At 39.2% G+C, this 18,042-nt stretch overlaps 1 protein-coding gene across 1 annotated transcript; it reads right to left on the bottom strand.

Annotated features, from left to right (window-relative positions):
* Positions 1-1,614: 1,614 nt before the first annotated feature.
* On the bottom strand, positions 1,615-17,566 carry rexo1 (REX1, RNA exonuclease 1 homolog). Its single transcript, XM_023287825.3, has 16 exons — positions 17,235-17,566; positions 14,063-15,918; positions 13,853-13,954; positions 11,608-11,818; positions 11,350-11,498; positions 11,000-11,137; positions 10,657-10,780; positions 10,377-10,502; positions 9,196-9,336; positions 8,997-9,110; positions 8,765-8,838; positions 7,694-7,804; positions 7,367-7,482; positions 6,352-6,490; positions 5,927-6,047; positions 1,615-2,771 (listed from the first exon to the last, which is right to left on the bottom strand). The coding sequence occupies exons 1-16, from the start codon at positions 17,422-17,424 to the stop codon at positions 2,683-2,685; spliced, it is 3,801 nt and encodes a 1,266-aa protein (XP_023143593.2). The 5' UTR covers positions 17,425-17,566; the 3' UTR covers positions 1,615-2,682.
* Positions 17,567-18,042: the final 476 nt, after the last annotated feature.

The following is an 18,042-nucleotide window of genomic DNA, read 5'->3' as shown; positions in this document are numbered from 1 at the left end:
ATTAGAATGATCAGAATTGGTTAAATTATCGAATTCACTTAGTTTCATGGCTAACTTTTCGTGAGTGATTACAGTTAACTACAGCTGCTGACTCCTCTGAGGCAATTTAATGATGTCCCATTTAAATTATACTCAGCCACAAAAGCACATTGGGAAAGTCTGAGGCGCTCAGCCAAGTTTGCTAAAAAAGCAAACGATTGACTTAAACTAGTCAGGAAAGTCACTTGGAGTCATTCAAAGCAGCTACAGATCCCAAAACCATCTGTGCAAACAACTGTTTGTAAGTATAAAGCGCATGGTACTGTTGTGTCACTGCCACAATCAGGAAGGAAGTACAAACTATCACCTGCCGCTGAAAGACAATTGGTCAGGATGGTCAAGAGTCAACCAAGAATCAACAAAAAGCAGCTCTTCAATGAATTACAAGCTGCTGGAACACAGGTGTCAGTGTCCACAGTCAAGCATATTTTACATCGTCCTGGACTGAGAGGCTGAAATGCAAAAAGGAAACCCTTTATCCAGACATGACACCTTTAGGCTCGACTAAAGTTTGCTCCTGATCACATGGACAAAGAAAAGTCTTCTCCAGAAAAGGTCTGTGGTCAGATGAAACAAAAATTTAACTATCTGACCACATTCTTAGGAAAACCTAAAATCATCAGCCACAAGGTTTGGTCTTGGTTACAGGTGGGTGTTCCAACAAGACAATGACCCCAAGCACACATCAAAAAAGGTAAAGAAATATCTACATTAGGTTAGAATTAAGGTTTTAGAGCGGTCCTCAAAAAGTTCAGACTTGAACCCCATCAAGAATCTGTGCACTGTGCTGAAGAAACAAATTTGTGTCAAATTCTGGAAGGAGGATTGGTCAAAGATAAAACCAGACGGTTGTAGACGGCTACTAAAAGCAACTAGTCAAGATGAAAACAGTCAAGGGGACATTTTACCAAATATTAGCATTGCTATATACATATTTTTGACCTAGCAGATTTTTTCATGTATTCAGAAGACCTTTAATGAATCTATTTTTTTTAATTCTTTATTTTACCTGGTAAAATCAATTGAGAACAATTTCTCATTTACAATGATGACCTGGCAGAAGAAAGATAACAAATAAACAATACATATACAAAAAAGGGCACGCACGTGTTTAAATAGAGATTAAAAACACCTGGACTTTATAGGTATTTGTAAAGTTCTGGTCATGGTAATTCAGCTCTTCTCCTAAATGTGTAGTTTTCAGCCACTCAAGACCATATTAATATGACTACATCTTCAGGAACCTTCACCCATTCTCCGTCTCTCACATACCAACAGCAACTTCGGGTTCAGTGTCTTGCCCAAGGACACTTCAGCATGTGGACAGGTTGGGGATCAAACCACCAGCTCTGCAGTTACTGTACAGGCTGATATACCACCTGAGCCACAGCTGCCAGACCAAACGAGTGCAAATAAGATCTTAATGAGCAAAGGAACCAGAGACAGCAGCAGTGAAGTAAATGTAATGGAGTAAAAACTGTTCAGTACAGAACTGAACAAACAGTACAAATACCTCAAAACTGTAAAGCAGTTGAGTAAATATGCTGTTGTGCACAGACGAAGCACAGACAAACATTTTGTTTGAACTATTACGTTTTAATAGAAAAAGATAAACAACCAAAATATGAACAAATACAAAAGGAAACTGCCTTGAGCGTATTTACAGCACTCTGGCATTTTTCAGTCATTTTCAACGTAAAACAGCACAGGTTAGCTGATACGCACTAAATGGTAAATGTTTGTAATTACCCAGGTCTTATTTGACAACACTGAACCTAAATTAGTCTAATTTTTGAGGATTAACATGTCAGACCTGCTATCACAAAGACTCCTCTAGTTTGTTTTCATGCAGTGCACATGACGGAGACAGTGGCGGATATAGTCTGTATTTTGTCTGAACTATAAAATACACTGATATACTCCATCAACTATACCAAATAGGTAGTAGCAGAGACTTTACATTTCTGCTGAGGGTCTTTTATATGATCAAGTATTATAGGATTTCTCAGCTTTGTTTGAGAGCCAACCAACAAAATTAACTCGATAACTGCCGTATATATAACAGAGCATCAGTGAGGAAAAACGAGGTGCAACATGAAAAATGCAAGTGCATTTACAGAGCAATGTTTGACTAAGACATGAATGCACTTAAGTGTAACTAAATAACAAGAGTTGCTTTATAGTACACATGAGGTACTCAGACTTGGGCCCTATACAACAAGAGCGTTTCTATAGTGCAATTTAGGCTGAAGATACACCCTATTAGTCATCAATGTTCAGCTTTAAGCTCTTCTATAGAAAGGTTTTATTTATGAATAAGTTTGAGGCCTTAATAAGACACAGCTCAAGTAAACAGAAATACTTTTTAACTAACATTTTTTTTAGAACTGAAGTATCAATAAGCAAATGAAAACAGTTAATTTAGGCTCCTATTGCTTTGAGGGGTCCGACACTTCTCTTCTCTGATGCAGTAGGTAGTAACAACACAAGCTCCTCTCTGGGGTTTTTCCGCTGAAAACAACCATCTCCCCACCAAGACTCTGACCTAAGCTCTCTGAGAGCAGGTGCAGGCCTCCTGAACTTCTGTTTCTCCCGGCAAGGCAGGAAATCCTTCTGAAGAAAGTGAAGTTGACGGGTCAGAGGTCATCTTTTCACCTTGGCATCCTCCTTGATCTTCCAAATCATCAGCTCCATGCAGGCAGAAGCATCTTCACTCGAGTCGTGGCCCTCCACTGGCAACACACGCATAAATGACGAATATTTTTCACCTCAATATTGTGAAAAAGTTACAGCAGCAAGACAGTTTTGACTTGACTGAAAAATAAATGGATATTCCATCTATTTAGCCTAGCACTTGTTTAGCATTGTCAGAAATGATAATGGGCAAAAAAAGGGTCAAAATCAAGGCAGCAAAACAAGATATAAAGTCTTTTCTGCAATTCCATTTTTCTTACGTGATCAAATATAGTGTCTATATTACCCACAGTGCAGCTCAAACAGTGTGTTTGGAGATACAGTTGTGAAATGCTATTATGAAGAATAATGTAGAATAGAAGTCTGGTAAGCTCATACATGTGGTAAATCTCTTTAAGAAATGTAAAGCAACATTGATGAGTATTTATATATTTAACCTTTATTTTACCAGGTGAGTTAGTTGAGAACTGGTTCTCATTTACAATAATGACCTGGTCAAGAGGCGGCATACAACAAGATGAATAATAACCATGCTTCATTGGTGCTCGCCAAACATTAACGTCCAGTTTGATGGACGACAAGCTCCATTTTGCCTTTTTTTAAAGTGTATATTATGCATAACTGTTATTTGCGTCATAAGACAGGTATTGTTTCCTTGGTCTGCATCAACTGCATCATATTCTATTTATCAGAACAGAAAACTTGACAGTTTTTGAAAAATTCCATGTCAGAGTTTGGTTTTTACTTGTGTAATACATGTCCAGTAAGATTCCCAGACATCTTACTGGGAGTGTAGCGCTCGTCTGATTTATAATCAGCATAAATACACAGCACCTTCACTGTCACCCTCCTCCTGAATTGTATGTTGATCAGGTGAGAAAAAAATCTGTGGATTTCCACTTTAACCCTCCTGTTGTCCTCATTTACAGGCACCAAAAACTATTGTTTCCTTGTCTGAAAAAAATCAAAAAATTCAGCAAAAAAATTCCCCAAATTTCTGAAAATTTGCAAAACCTTCAGGAAGAAAATTCCAATAATTCCTTAAAAGTTTCCCTTAAAAGTTTTATTTTTAAAATATCCCCCAAATTTGGCAAGGAAATTCTTGTAAATATTTTCAAAAAATGAGTAAAAATCTTCCAAAAAAGCCTAAAAATATCTAAAGTGATTACATATATATCAGTGAAACTTCTAATATTTTATTTAAGAACATTCACAAAAAATAATCAACCAAAATCCAGCGAAATTCACTGGATTTTGGTTGATTTTTTTGTGTGAATGTTCTTAAGAAACATTTTTAACATTTCTTTTTTCCACCAAAAAATGTTCAAAGACTTCCCAAAAATGTTGAAAATGTGGATATCAGAAGTTTCACTGTGAAAATATATATATTTTTCTACATCTTCAAACTTTAAAACGGGTCAATTTGACCCGCAGGACAACACAAGGGTTAAGTAACTTAAACACAATTTGGCACCACTACACAATGTGACTGAATGTAATGTAATGCTGCTGTGAAAGATGTCAAAAACTAAAAATGTAAGAAACGGTGTTAAGAAGTGCAGTAAAAAGATGACAATGACAGGATCAGAAATTAAAAGCAGCATCTTAATAAACATATTACATCTCTGAATACCTTTTCTAAGTTACAGACACATGTAGTGCTATCTTTGTAAAGCTTTGAGATGTTTGAGTAAACTATGGGAGAGTTTAAACACTCGGGTTTCAGCAGCGACACCTGCTGGTAACACAGCCACAGTGCAGTCAAATAAAACATTTATTGGACTGCGCTTCATCTGTGTCGCCAGCAAATACGACACTGACAACTTCATGAGATACGAGCTTCCCCTGGAGGCCGCACACACAGACATTTATGAGTCAGAATTTATAGCTGCTCAGCTTAATTTAAATGGACCCATCCCTTCTGGATTTACGATATTACTATTATCAACTGGAACGAATCCTTCCTTTAGTACCAGCGTTACATTATTTATTTCTCAACAACTTTGTGACTACAATTTTCTCACCTACAGCTCTGACTGGAACTCCAGCTATATGATTAGGAGGCATCTGTCTTTGTATATCCCATCCTAAGGCTTCCGCAACATTTTTTATTTTTGTCCTGAGTTTTTTGGGCTGTTTTGGCCTCATTTCTTAATAGAACTAGGCTTCAATAGAACTCTACAGCTGCTGTGGGTTTATAAAGTTTACTAAATCCTTGTATATGGCGTTAAACTGCACAAATGAATTAAAGTTTAAAAGGTCGAAATCATTCTAATCAAAAATATGTTTTGTCAAATTCAGTGAATATCGCCTCATTGTCTAGCTAACCAAACAAAACCTGATGCTTATGCACAGCGGTGGCTCTGTAAAGTGGCCCACATCCACACAACGCTATTCCAGCCAACAAGCACCAGTACATGAGTGCATGCACAGGATAACCCTCTGAATCCATAAACATTTTCTGGTGGACTGCGTGAATTCTAAGGATTTTTTAAACAACTCTCAACCTTATTTTTCCCAGTGAAGAGTTTTAAGGAGGTATAAAAGACAGCAATCATTCCTCTCCACAAACGTTCCGCTGGTAAATATCGAGTGAGAAGCCACTTTCCTGAAGGAACACTGAAGGAAAGGTCGTGCTTGTTTGGCTCTTGAGTTCACATATCAACAAATGGTTTACTCGACCTTTAATCTGACTGTAATTTACTGGTTCCGGTATGTTAACGTCATTGTACAGTCAGCTTGTGTGTATAAATAGAGTTGGACATGAATCTGTTACAGATACAGATTAGGCATTTACACTCTAGTGTGTATCACACAGGATACAAGGCAGGCGGTTTGTTTGTAAATGTGACAGGGGGTTAAGCATGGATAAAGGGGATAAAATGCTTTAAGACTTTTATCCAAAAACAGAAAATGCTCAAAATGCTTTCCCACTTTTTACTCATGTAAAAGCTAGATATTCAGAATTTATGTAATTCTCCACACAGACTGGTTTAAAATCTGAGCTTTACTCTTACAGGTCATCATCTATATCATAGTAATGGTAACATGTTTCAGATGTTCGCAGTACTGTGTCGATTTCTGGGCAAACTAATCAGCCAACACAAAAATTAGTGGATGCCAAAAGACGATTAAAACGACTCTTCATAATTCTGAACAACACAGCTGCTGCTTGTTCAGTGATCTTTCTCACCGTTGTCTTGGATGATGCGCTTGAGGTGATCGGCCATCAGGTTCTTCAAGGCACGTTTGTAGGGCAAACCAAGGCGGTGAGGAAACACGATGGCCGTGTCTACAACTGAACTGTGGATGAGCTGGAATCAAGAAACACCAACCATTGAACATACTCCTCATTTCTGTTTTAGAGTTACATTTCATGACTTTTGTTGCACGTTTTTGTCCTCAACAAGAGAGTTACAGGCACTACAAAGCAGTACCTACAGTAATGACCCCATATGTACTGAGTTTTAGTTAAAATCTGAAATTAAATATGGAGTTCATGGCTATTTTTCAACTGCTGGTTCTTAAATACTTCAGCAAATTTTATAGAAAAATAATAAAGACAATATATCTCTTTAAAATGAGTGATGAAACAGATGTTTGTGAAACCAATCTCACCTTCAGAGCAAGGAGGTCACTCTCCAGACTGTGTCCGATGAGGATGGATTCAGCGCTGAACATGCTGAGCAGCACCGCCTGAACATCTCTCAGGGTGATGGTAGCACTCTCCAAGTCCTCCTCCATCACACCTGAAAACCTGTGAATTACAGAGTTCACTTAGATTACTTTGAAATGCAGTCAGTTACTGAAATCCGCCAAGGAACGGCAAAGCTATGTGACAACTGGTGTACGTTTGTCTGTTTGTTTGCAACATTACTCAAAAAGAGATTGAAGGATTTGGATTAAATTTTCAGGGAAGGACAGAAATGACACAAGGACCACCTCATTAGGTTTTGGCAGTGATGCAGCTATTAGTCTGGATCCACGGATTTGTTAAAGATTACTGGATCATTGCGAGATAGCGAAACAGCGTCATTGTAACTATGACAACAAATGAACACTACATCAGCTGCCTGCTGAAGATCACATGATTGCGATCCTACTACAAATCGACCGCTGAGGGCTTATCGGGACTTATCCATCGGAAATGATACAAGGAACGACTGACTAAATTGTGGGGGTGTTTCTGAGTCCCATCAATTCCCACCGCCTGCTACATATTAGGTGATATGATTCGGTATCTGTACATAACGTACACATGCATAACACACACCTGTGCTCAGCACAAGGTCATTTTTTATTAAAGATTTCATCTGTGGGAAATGATACAACTGATCAGCCTTGGCAGAGTACTGCACTCTCTGAGTGCTTTTCTTGTTTTCAATGTAATCGGTCTGATTATTGACATTTTATGTAATCTAATTACACAGTCCCAATTACATGTCATTTCTTGCAACCAGATTCTGGCAAATCACACACACAGTATAGTCCAAACACAATGCTGTGATTACTTTGTCCACACCTGAACCCATTAAGACGAAGCTTTGACTAGTAATTATTTTCATTGCTAGTTAAGGTCAGCATCAAACACACCCTTATACAATGTCGGGTCATAGATACAGAGTGGACTCACCTTGTGTTGTAATCGACCACTTTGCTTTCAGGTTTGACAAACGTATCGTAGATAACTTTCATCTCAGAGTCGATGACCGTCACCCTTGTCAGCTCCAGACCCTGCTTTGTGTAACACTGTTTCCAAGGGTGACAAAAAACAATTCACTTTAAAATTGAATAATAAATAGAATGAAAACAATGAGCACAGTGGGACTTTCATTTTTCCACTAAACACAAACATTAAATCAAATCTAAAATCAGACATGAACACAGATATAATTGTTTAAGACAAACTGTGCATTTATGTTAGAGCGATTCAGTACTTTAACACTTCTGTCTGACTCACCATCTCACAGTCCAAAGCAAACACCCCTGCATGTCTGTCTGGTGACAGAGGTTTGCTGAATGTTGACACATAGCCATCGAGTGACTCTTTACGCCCGTCCTGAACATGTTGCTGTGGAACAGGAAATGTTTTAGGTCTGAGGATGATTTTTAAAAGTAAAAAATAAATTAAAATGTTCACAGCATGTGGAGTATTTATCTAAATATCTATCCTGAAAGTGTCTTTTTGCATATTCAACTGGAAAGTATAATTTGTCACACATGCCATAAAGCTGTTGTTGGCAAATAGGGTCCTGTGAGTCAAATCCAGACCTGCATTGGAAATTTTAGGTCCCACAATGTCTCATAACGTACAGCAGGTTCGATTATATGTATAGACAAGGCTCGTGGAAATCCCAATAAATACGATCTTGTAGTGACTTGTTACATAGCAAGTCAGTATTTTGAATTTAACAGAAATATAATAGCAGGATAAAATTAAATGTTGATGGCTAATGTTGCTTTTTTAGCTCCATGCTATTTGAAAAACTGCATCAGAATTTAAATAGAATTATAACATACGCTTAGAATGAACTAGAACAGAGTAGGTTCGTGCCTATAAATCTATGTTAACATTTACTTGAAAAATGCTGAAAAAAATCTGCTAAACCTACTTGCTGACTCCTGCCATAAACCCACTCCTGTGAGAAAAAACATTGAGAAAGGAAGAAATTTGCGATGGGACTGAATATTTACTTATTGGTAGGAAAAAATAGCACTAGTTGCTAAGCTGAGTATAACTTAATGCCAAGGTTTTATTAAATTTGAACAATCATATGTATAACGCTGCTCAAAGTTTCCTTCTTTTAGGGAAGTGGTTGATGTTGTTGGTGTGTTGGCGACGGTCTGTGACCACTAATTTTCTGACCTGAGTGTTGTACACTAGTGAACACGACAGTGACTGAAACATTGTACAGCAACTACTGATAAAATACTACACAATGATGTATGGGCCTTGCCTCTTTCTCTACTCAGAGATTAAAATCCTGTTTGAAGTGATGTGGCATTTATGTTGTGCTGTGTCTGATGGTACCTTGGCCATCTGGCAGCCTGGAGCACCTACAGCTGCAGCACAACAGCTGTAGCTGGTCTCCCATCCTCCAGCAACTGACAGAGGGATAAAATACATAAAAGAGGGGGTCAGAGAGAGAGGCATAAGTCAATAAAAAGTAGACTGGTTCAGATTTGTTAGCTGGAATGAAAATATAGATTTCTGATATGATGTTTATGAAGCATTCACACTAAATAAAATTAAACAAATGTACCTTTATGTCTGCGTAAGCGTCCCCAGTGAAAGCTACATTCCTCTTTCCGCACGCAGTTGCCGTTGACATTGATCTTATACTCCGCGCCACATCGACAGCAAATCTTGGTGAATGCTGCAAAACATTTCAGAGGAATCAGTGTAAACACAAACTCACATCAACCACTAGAGATGAGTGTCAAGAGAGAGTAGTAACTCACGGTCTGCGATGTTCTTCTTCTCTGGGAGGTTGTAGATGATGGCCTTGCCGGCAGCCTCAGGGTTTGTCCTCGGGTATCCGTGTTCCTGAAGCTGCTCCTCTGTCATCAGGTACGCCTTCAGCTTCCTGTACAGTGAGGCTCCTACAGAGAGACACAAACCTAAATGTTGCCTTTGTACAACAATGTAGTAAAACCTGCACTGTAAATGTGGACAAACAGAATGACAGCAGCAGTCGCAGATTTTTACTGTTTTGCTAACCATGTTTACTTTTGCTTGGTGAGTCACATATCTTGGCTTATGAGCCAGAAAACTCGAGAAACAGGAAACTTTCAACATGGAAGATGATGGTTCACCACTTAACTTGATTTTAATAGTTTCAGAAATCTCCTTAGCTGTTTTCTTTGCTTGATGCAGGCCAAAAATTTGACCCTTCTGAGTCAGATTAACATCTTTTCCATGACCACAGGATATGTCTTCCATGGTTGTTTAAGAAATGAGAAGCTCCTCACTGCATCAGCTAGAGTTAAATAAGTTGTTGCAGCTGAAACATATTCATCACTGCAGTAATTATCCAATGGAAGGCTATTTACTTAGTTAAATCCAGGTGGCAACTTTTTTTTGGCCAGGCAGTGTATATTTATTACTGATTAATGTGCTCACTTGGTGGACAAAACATCAAAGAATTCTCAAATGCTTATTAACATTTCTCTGGTAGAAGAGGGCATCTTTAAATTCCAAAAGACTGAAATGACAATAAATTGATTTTACTAAAACTGAAGATTTCAAAAGTAGCAAATCATAGTTAAGACACAACTGTTTGTCTTTTCCTGCTTAAAAACTGCTTAAACAAACAACTGATTGTAAGGGTTGGTTTTTACACAGACTCACTGTGAATATAAAATTGCCTCGACACAGCTAAATGTAAACAAAAGTCCACAAGTCTCCACTTGACGCAAAGATTCTTTCAGCTCCTTTTCAGTTTCTTTCTTTTTTCCTCTCTTGACTTTTTGATCATATCAGAGGTACACACAGCTATTTTGTTGCCAGGGATACAACGAGGTGACGAAGGTAGAAAATAAGTATGTTCATAATTCCAGAGAAATAGACCTGAAACATGATCCTGCATGGCCATGAATGAGGCCTTTTGTTAGTAATGAATAACAAAAAAAACCTAACTCACCAGTGAGTTTCTCCTCCTGCTGTTTGCCCATCCTGTTGACAGTAAAGCTGGTAGTTGCAGCAAGACGACCTCCCAAAACTTCCTCATGGGACTGTGCTCTTCTTTTAGCTACTAACCCCGGGTGCTCTGCAGAAAACACACACACTTTGGTCCACGAAGCTGATAAGTTAATGCACTGTGTCTATCACAATACACGATATTAGAGTGTATAAATAGTTCTGTTTGTTGCTTCATGTGTGTAAAAAGAGAAAAAAAAAAAAAAGCCTGTGTCATGACATACTGGTGACAGGCGACGGACAGGAGCTGCTCTTGCTCCGGAGCTTCTTCAGCGTGTTGACAGCTACATTGAGGTAGATGTTCTTGCTGTTGCTGCGCTCATACACCAGCTTCTCCTCATCAAGAGCCTGGAGCAAGAATTACAAGTCTGTCACTTTTTCAGCTTCGTCCACTTTCAAACACCTAAGAGTCCCTCAGAATGCGAGGAGTGTATTTTAATTAAATTGGCTTCACTTTCTCCTGAACCATTTTGAAACTTGGTTTATTTGCCGTTAGGAATAAACAAGCTCACATCTCTCTAAGAAACCAACAAATAGCAACATCTGTTGCAAAGATGTCATTCGTACCATCTGAAAGGCAACGTCCTCTGATGGGCAAAATTTGACACATTCATCTATGAAGGTGTTGAGGTATCGCTGGCGGACGTTGGTGGGAACTTTGGCCCCAAAGTCAGTGGGGATGACAGGACGCTTCATTGAAGAACTCTGAAAAGGTCAAAACAGAGAGAGGACATTGATTTTATATCAGATTTTTAAAATAAACAAGTACTCATCTCTAGAGAGACAATCTCTGAGTCTAATAATCAAAGTTTTAGTGATGTGTTGACAAAAAACACATCACACTGGACAGGCGCAAGAGACACAAGAGAGGTATGAGAAACTAACCAACATGATAGATTCCAAAAAGATTTTCATACCTTCATGGTGGGTGTGTGTGCCACCCTCTTCTGCGTGATAGTAGATGAGGTCTTGGACAAGATACCAGCTGTGGTTTGGACCTTGACACTCGGATGAGCCTGGCTGGGGGATAACACTCGACTGGCGGCTGGTTTAGCATCTGTAGGACCTAGTCAGAGAAGCACACACAGATATAAACTGTTCAACAACTACCTCCCAGTCATGAAGACTGGACATGAGTTAGTCTGCTGTAAATTTTAGTAGGGAGGAACTCATACTTGTTTTGGAGTATGACATCTGTGGGTTAGGACGGTGCGCTATTCTCTTCCTTTCTCCAGAAAAGCTGGGGCTTGAGCTCTGTGAGGCAGCTTTGACTGAAGCCGACAGCTGAGCTGCCTGCTGTTGTGCCATCTGCATACGCTGGTAGCAGACCTCCTGGGCTGTGGGTCTCCTATACGGCCGCACCACACTCTTAGGTGGTGCATCAGTCTTAAAATGAGAACAGAAAGTTTTAGTCAACAATGCTCTTAGTACAGAAAGCACAGTGATGACAATGACAAACATACACTAATTTGCATGTTTAGTACCTTCCTAGGAATGTTTAATTATTCATACAGTAGAAACTGATTCAGATCAGTTTGTAGATATTTTCTATTTGACGCTGTGAGTTGCAGATAGTTCAACATATGCTGTCACTTATGTTTCATTTACTGATAATACGGATACTGACTTTGTAAACACATGTAGCCATTATATTTAGATCTTATTTACGTTACATCAATTACATGCCCTAAACAGAGGTAATAAAAGTCAGTTAAAAACACACACAAAATGCCGATTATTCACTTCAGTAAAACCTAAAAGGGATTATATCATTATAACTCAACTATGTATGGACAGAAGTCCTACAGACTGGACCTTATATCAAGCTTCTGATAATGTAGTTCAGAGATGCCACTTCATCGACTGCCAAGAAGCTGTAAGACTGCAGATCAGACAACAGATATCTGACTGATTAACTCACTGAACCTGTGGAAACAATGACGACTGGCTCTTTACTGGAAAACCCCACAGCCTCTGTCGCCAACATTTTCATATCATGTTTTTTTTTTTATTATTTACTTCCTTGTTGCTTGTTACAACTTGTAATCTTCCAGAAGTCCTGTATTTCCCTGAGCAGTTTGTCTGGTCTTTTCTCGCTTATTTTACAACAGACAGCCAGGCAGAACTGTGCAGGTTTTTATATATATATATATATATATATATATATATATATATATATATATATATATATATATATATATATATATATATATATATATATATATATAAACCTGTAATGAAGGCAAAATTTCTTCTCCTTCAGTAATGTTACTGTAACTTTATCACTGTGTGATACCTTTGGCCACACTGTGCATTTTCCTGTGCGGCTGTGTTTATACTCTATTATAACTCCTCATGAACAAATATCATTTGGGAAGCAAACATTATTTGTAAGAAACAGATCTTAAGAAAGGATGTATCCGACAAACAAGTTTGATGACGAACACATAAAAGCCTGTGTAGATTCTCAGTCATCCACGTCATGGTTATCACGAGTGCTTTAGTAGAAGGCAGCTGGACTTTTTTTGTGTTGTTTAAGACGTTTCACCTATAACCCAAGAGTTCAGTTCAGAACTTAACCAATTCAAAACCAGTTTTTTTCTACTGAATCTGAAAATCATTAGTTCAGTGTACTCCTGTAACTATTAGTTTATCAATTAGTTCATGAGCCAATCTACATAATTTTTAGGCCAAAGTGGCAAAAAAATTGAGATCCAAACTTCTCATATACGAATATTTACTTTTTTCTTTTTAAATATGTGACAGTAAACTGAATATCTTTAGGGTTTGGACTTCAGATTTTAACAAACCAAGACAAAGGACAGTGTCACCTCGGACTCGGTGAACTTGTGACTGTCTTTTTGTAATATTTGACTTAAATAACAAACCATTTTGTGTGTTTACTGACAAGCTTAATTGTGGGTTTGTATAGTTGTGGAATTTTTTCTGGACATCTTGGTTCTTTTAGAACTGGATGTAAGGACAGGGACAGGAGGATCTGACACAACGTATGCTGATGCAGTGGCAGCGTGTCAGTCACAAAGCAGCCCTGTCTTGAAACATATTCTGCTTCATCATCTATTTTACTATAAACGGAACTGTAATTTACAAAATAAACATCATGCTGTATTGAAGAAGACTTTAAACTAGTGATTGAGACCATAAACTTTTCAGGAAAATGTTTACAAAGGTAACAAATCAAGGGAGAAGTGGGGTTATTTTTCTCAGGCTTCTACACAATCTGACATCTTTCTGCAACCCAAGGAGTCGCCTCCTACTGGCTGTTATGCAGGTTTAAGGTACTTCCAGACCAGTTTCACTTTTCAAACCGAGAGACCGCATCCATCTTTTAGATACAGTTCATGGTTCACTCCTGACTGTCAGATTGTGAGACAGAGAAAGTCAAGGTGACAAACTTACACTTCCTTTGGCAACAAAATGTGAGACTCTCTTCTTCTGACCAGGGAAGAGAGTGGTTAAAGTGCTCTCTGTGCATTTCTCCTCCTCTGAATCCCTACAGGGCTGAGAGGGCACAACATATTTATTCATATTCCATCAAGTGACATCAGCAAAATATTCAGTGACTAGAAAAACTAAAGTGGTAAAGTCAAGCAAGAAAGGATCTAGTACCTGCTTAGCTTGCCTTCCCTTGTCTTCCCTCTTCACATCTTTAGATTCATTGAAGATCCTCAAACATTCCTCCATGGGATCTGAGTCAAAGTCCAGATCATCTTGGAAACTAGAGAAGTCAATATTAACACCGTCAACCTCATCCCTACCCATCCTGCTGTGCTCCACATCATGGTCGCTCTCATCCTCAGAGGAAGACGGAGTCAACTCAGAAGCTTTCCTCTTGTTCAGACGTCCCCTCCTAAAAGCATCAGCTGACTTCCTCACCAGAACTTCCTCTACCTCGTCGTCATAATCCACCTCCATTGGCTCAGCCTCATCTGGACTCTCATCTCCGAAAAGATCAGCATGGCTCAAGCTCAGACTCTGCCGTTTGTCCTCAAGGCTTTTCCCATTTGATGAGTCGATGTTTTGCTTCACTTTCTCTTTACTGTGTGCTGAAATCCCTTTACTGCTACTAGAACTGGTTTTAGAAACTTTATTCATGTCTTTTTCTCTTTTACTGCTATCAAGCTTACCATTTTTGTGTTGCCGGTCCTTATACTTGCTGTGCTCTTTTTCTTTGTCTGATGTTTTGGGTTTCTTGCTTTCCCTCGTGGTATTTTCTGTATCTTTATCTTGTTTGCTTGAGTCTGTTTTAACTTTTTCCACAGTCTTAATCTTACCATCACTTCTCTTGTCGTCCCTGGCTTCCCTCTGAACTTTGTCAGATGTCTTAGTCTTAACCATGTTTTTTCTATCAACTTTCTTTCCATGACTCTTGTTCTCCTTCTTTGCAGAGTCCTGGTTTGAGCTCTTTATCGAACCTTTGTCTTTACTGCTGCTACTACTCTTACTACCAGATGATTTGTTTATTTCCTTTTCAAGTTTATGGACTTTATTAGGTGCACCACTTTTCTCTTGACTACTTCCACTGACCAGCTTCTTTTTTTCTAGGTTGTCCTTTCGTTTAATATTTTCATGGGTATCTGAGTCCTTTGCCAACTCGTCTTTATTCCTCTGTGTCAGTGCACTTAGCATACTTTCCGTCCTTTCTTTCCTCTCCTTCTCAGAAGCATCTGTGGCTGACCCATTGTTGCCTTTTCTCTGCTGGAGAACACTGAGTGATGTAGGTCGATACTCTGTTCCAGAGCTCTCCTCATCAGAGTCAGAGAATGTGTACTTTTTTATGTCTACAGGCTGCTGTTGTTGCTTTTTCACAGCCACAACAAAGTCCTCATCTGACAAATCAGACCCCAATAATTTGTGTGCCTTGCTACCCTCCGTCCTAACAGGTTGGGAAGCCTCTTCCCTCTTGCTTTTCGCTGCAATTCCAGCTGAGTAGTTGGACAGCGGATCATACTCCATGTCTGTAGATGGTCTAGAATTGTCCACAGTGTATTTGCACTTAGAGGAGGAGGTGCTGTTTGAATATTTTGGGCTTGGGGGAGGAGATGGGGGTTGGTGTGAGTGTGTCCGAGATGCAGGTTTTTTCACTGAAGTAGGAACGTATTCCATGGAGTTACTACTGTGCCCTTGATTGTCTAAATCCAAGGTGTACTTGCTGCAGCCAGGGGTGGGATTATACCCTCCTGATGTGATCTGATAACTCCCAGGATCATAGGCCAAGTGTGAACCTGCTGCTTTGCTTTTACCAGCATCAGTTGAAGATGAACTGGTACTCTTGCTAGGATTGTACGGTTCATCCCCGATTCGAGAGAGCTTCCTCTTCTCCCTCTCCACCTCGCTGCGGACCTCCTCGATGGCCTTGTTGACCAGCTCCAAAGCACCGCTGAGGTCTCCTGAGTCAGCCAACTTTCCATTCTGCTGCTCTTGGGGTCTCACCACTTCTGGGTTGAAGGGATCATACCCTTGCTCTAGATGGATAAAAGAGAAACAGGTCTTAAGCAAAGTAATTTAAAACATCTTAACACGAAATCTATTTAATAGTTCTTGCAGCTTTTTTTTTTTTTTTAAAAACAGAGACGTTCCAATCCTTCAAGCAGATTGGGTATTAGCCATGATATGATGTATCCACATTCTGTTTTTCTTTTGTTACTGTAATTAAATAAAATTTAGTGTTTCTGCAATTGCATTAATTCAGTGATAGCAGGCCACCCACTCATCCCCTGAATCACAATGTTGTGTTGTCTTATTCGTCTCAGCAAATGCAGCAAGGTAGCTTTTGTCTAGACTCAAAATTTTGGCGTACAGACACTCTGACAATCAGTATGATAAGAAAGTCAGACTTTTGATTCCCTAGTTTCAACCAGTTCTCAATGATGTAGCTGGCTAGAGAGAGTTAGAAATACAGGACATAATACAGGACAAGTACACCACACGAGGTGAAGATCAAACTCTAATGCTCAAACCTGAAGATCAAAAAATCTAAACTCAGATGTGATATACAATGTATGCAACTATAATATGTTCGGATGAACACGACTGAACTTGGTCAGGTATTTTCCAGCAAAAAATATGAGATGTTCTCTCTTTTTGGCTCAAAACATTAGAGGATTTATATACTGTCATATCTATCTTCAAGAAAACATTTGCAAATGTCAGCGTATGGATGAATCAAGAATTAAAATAATCATTAGTTGCAGCCAAATCCAGTAGACATATGAATTATTATTCTTAGAGGAGAAGATACTCAAAATGACTAGTGGATTGTTGGTATTGGTACGGTGGTCTTTGCACCACAGGACACAGTTGAGATGCTTTGTTCTGGCAACACTCCTTTGTGCAGATATTTTACTCATCACCAAATTATGTATTTTTCCAACTACAACTGCTGTGTCACTATGTTTGTGGCGAATTTCTCTCAGTATAGTGCTCATTTCCTTTTATGTAGTCCTTTTTTGGCTTTGCAGTTTTGTTCAATGTTCTATAGTATTGTACATTTTGTACTGAGTACTACAATATGCATCTGCTGCTATAACATCATCACCAATTACTAGTACTGACTAGCTGTACCTCAATTTACGGCAACTCTGGGAACTAAAACCGAAAGAGTGCCCCAATTAATGCTGCGTAGCTGAAGTTACCAGAAATTCACTTTGTGTTTTTGACCGTTTTCACACATTTTTTCAGTGCTGTGCTTTCGCTCCGCACGTCTTCTCTGCCGACTCTGCGGGTTACAGCGTCAAAGTATTCAAGTCTAGTCTGCATTTGATAAAATAATACTAAGCACCTTTGTGTGGGGGGAGAAGCTCTCTTTGCTTTTTAGCGTCTGCCGGGGCTCCGTAGGACGACCGTCTCTGCTGGCTGTGCCTGAAGTGACAGTACGGTCTGTTACACCCATCTCTGCCGCCTTTGCCCTCGCTGTAGTCCGTGTAAAACGGACAGTCAATCCCTCGGAAGAAGCCGGTGGATCTTAACATTATCTCCAGTTGTTGATCTCATGCCCGCATGAACACGCTCGGCCTTTGTTTCCGGGTAATTTTTGTCGGACTGCAAATGCTTGTGGGAGCGACGGAACAATAACAACGTCCCTACGGCGCCATGTTGGACTGATCAGGAGGAACGAAATCTCGCGTGAAGCTCTACTCAATGAGATCAATGACGCCACAGGGTAGTTAAAGGTCTGTGGAGAAACGTGGCTTTTAACCTCCGTGACCCCGAAATTCCCACAGTTCATCCGAGAAAACTTGTAATATTTATGCTGGGAAACAACCTTCATCCTTTTATCTTAAGGTTTTTATGTGCTACTTTAGCTTAAACGCATTCATTCTTTCCACCCCTTAGCTTTTTATATACAGTCTATGCTTAACTCCCAAACCTTGAACACACCTTTAACTGTAACTAATATGTACACCCAGTAGAGCTACTTATAGTTTAATTGTGGTTGGAAAGTCAAGTAAATGAGACAAGGGTTTCAACATTTTAATTTCACAAACACAAATGGGTTGTCTTGAAGAAAGCCCTTAATGTGGAAAAGAAAAGCAGGAAGAGACCTTTCCTTGCTACAGCAGATATTTTGGCTTCACAACAGGAAAAGC

Source organism: Amphiprion ocellaris, chromosome 2 (genome assembly GCF_022539595.1).
Source record: "Amphiprion ocellaris isolate individual 3 ecotype Okinawa chromosome 2, ASM2253959v1, whole genome shotgun sequence".
Lineage (NCBI taxonomy): Eukaryota > Metazoa > Chordata > Actinopteri > Pomacentridae > Amphiprion > Amphiprion ocellaris.
The sequence above is the reverse complement of the archived record's forward strand: the minus strand, read 5'-3'. Positions and strand labels throughout refer to the sequence as shown.

Bases quoted from the DNA above. Each gene is read 5' to 3' on its own strand.
- rexo1 (XM_023287825.3), bottom strand. From the start codon at position 17,424: ATGTTAAGATCCACCGGCTTCTTCCGAGGGATTGACTGTCCGTTTTAC. The intron at 9,337-10,376 runs GTGAGTTAGGTT...GTCTCTCTGTAG, and splicing joins GCAGGAGGAGAAACTCACTG to GAGCCTCACTGTACAGGAAG. The intron at 6,048-6,351 runs GTGAGATTGGTT...TCTTGATTCCAG, and splicing joins GTGACCTCCTTGCTCTGAAG to CTCATCCACAGTTCAGTTGT.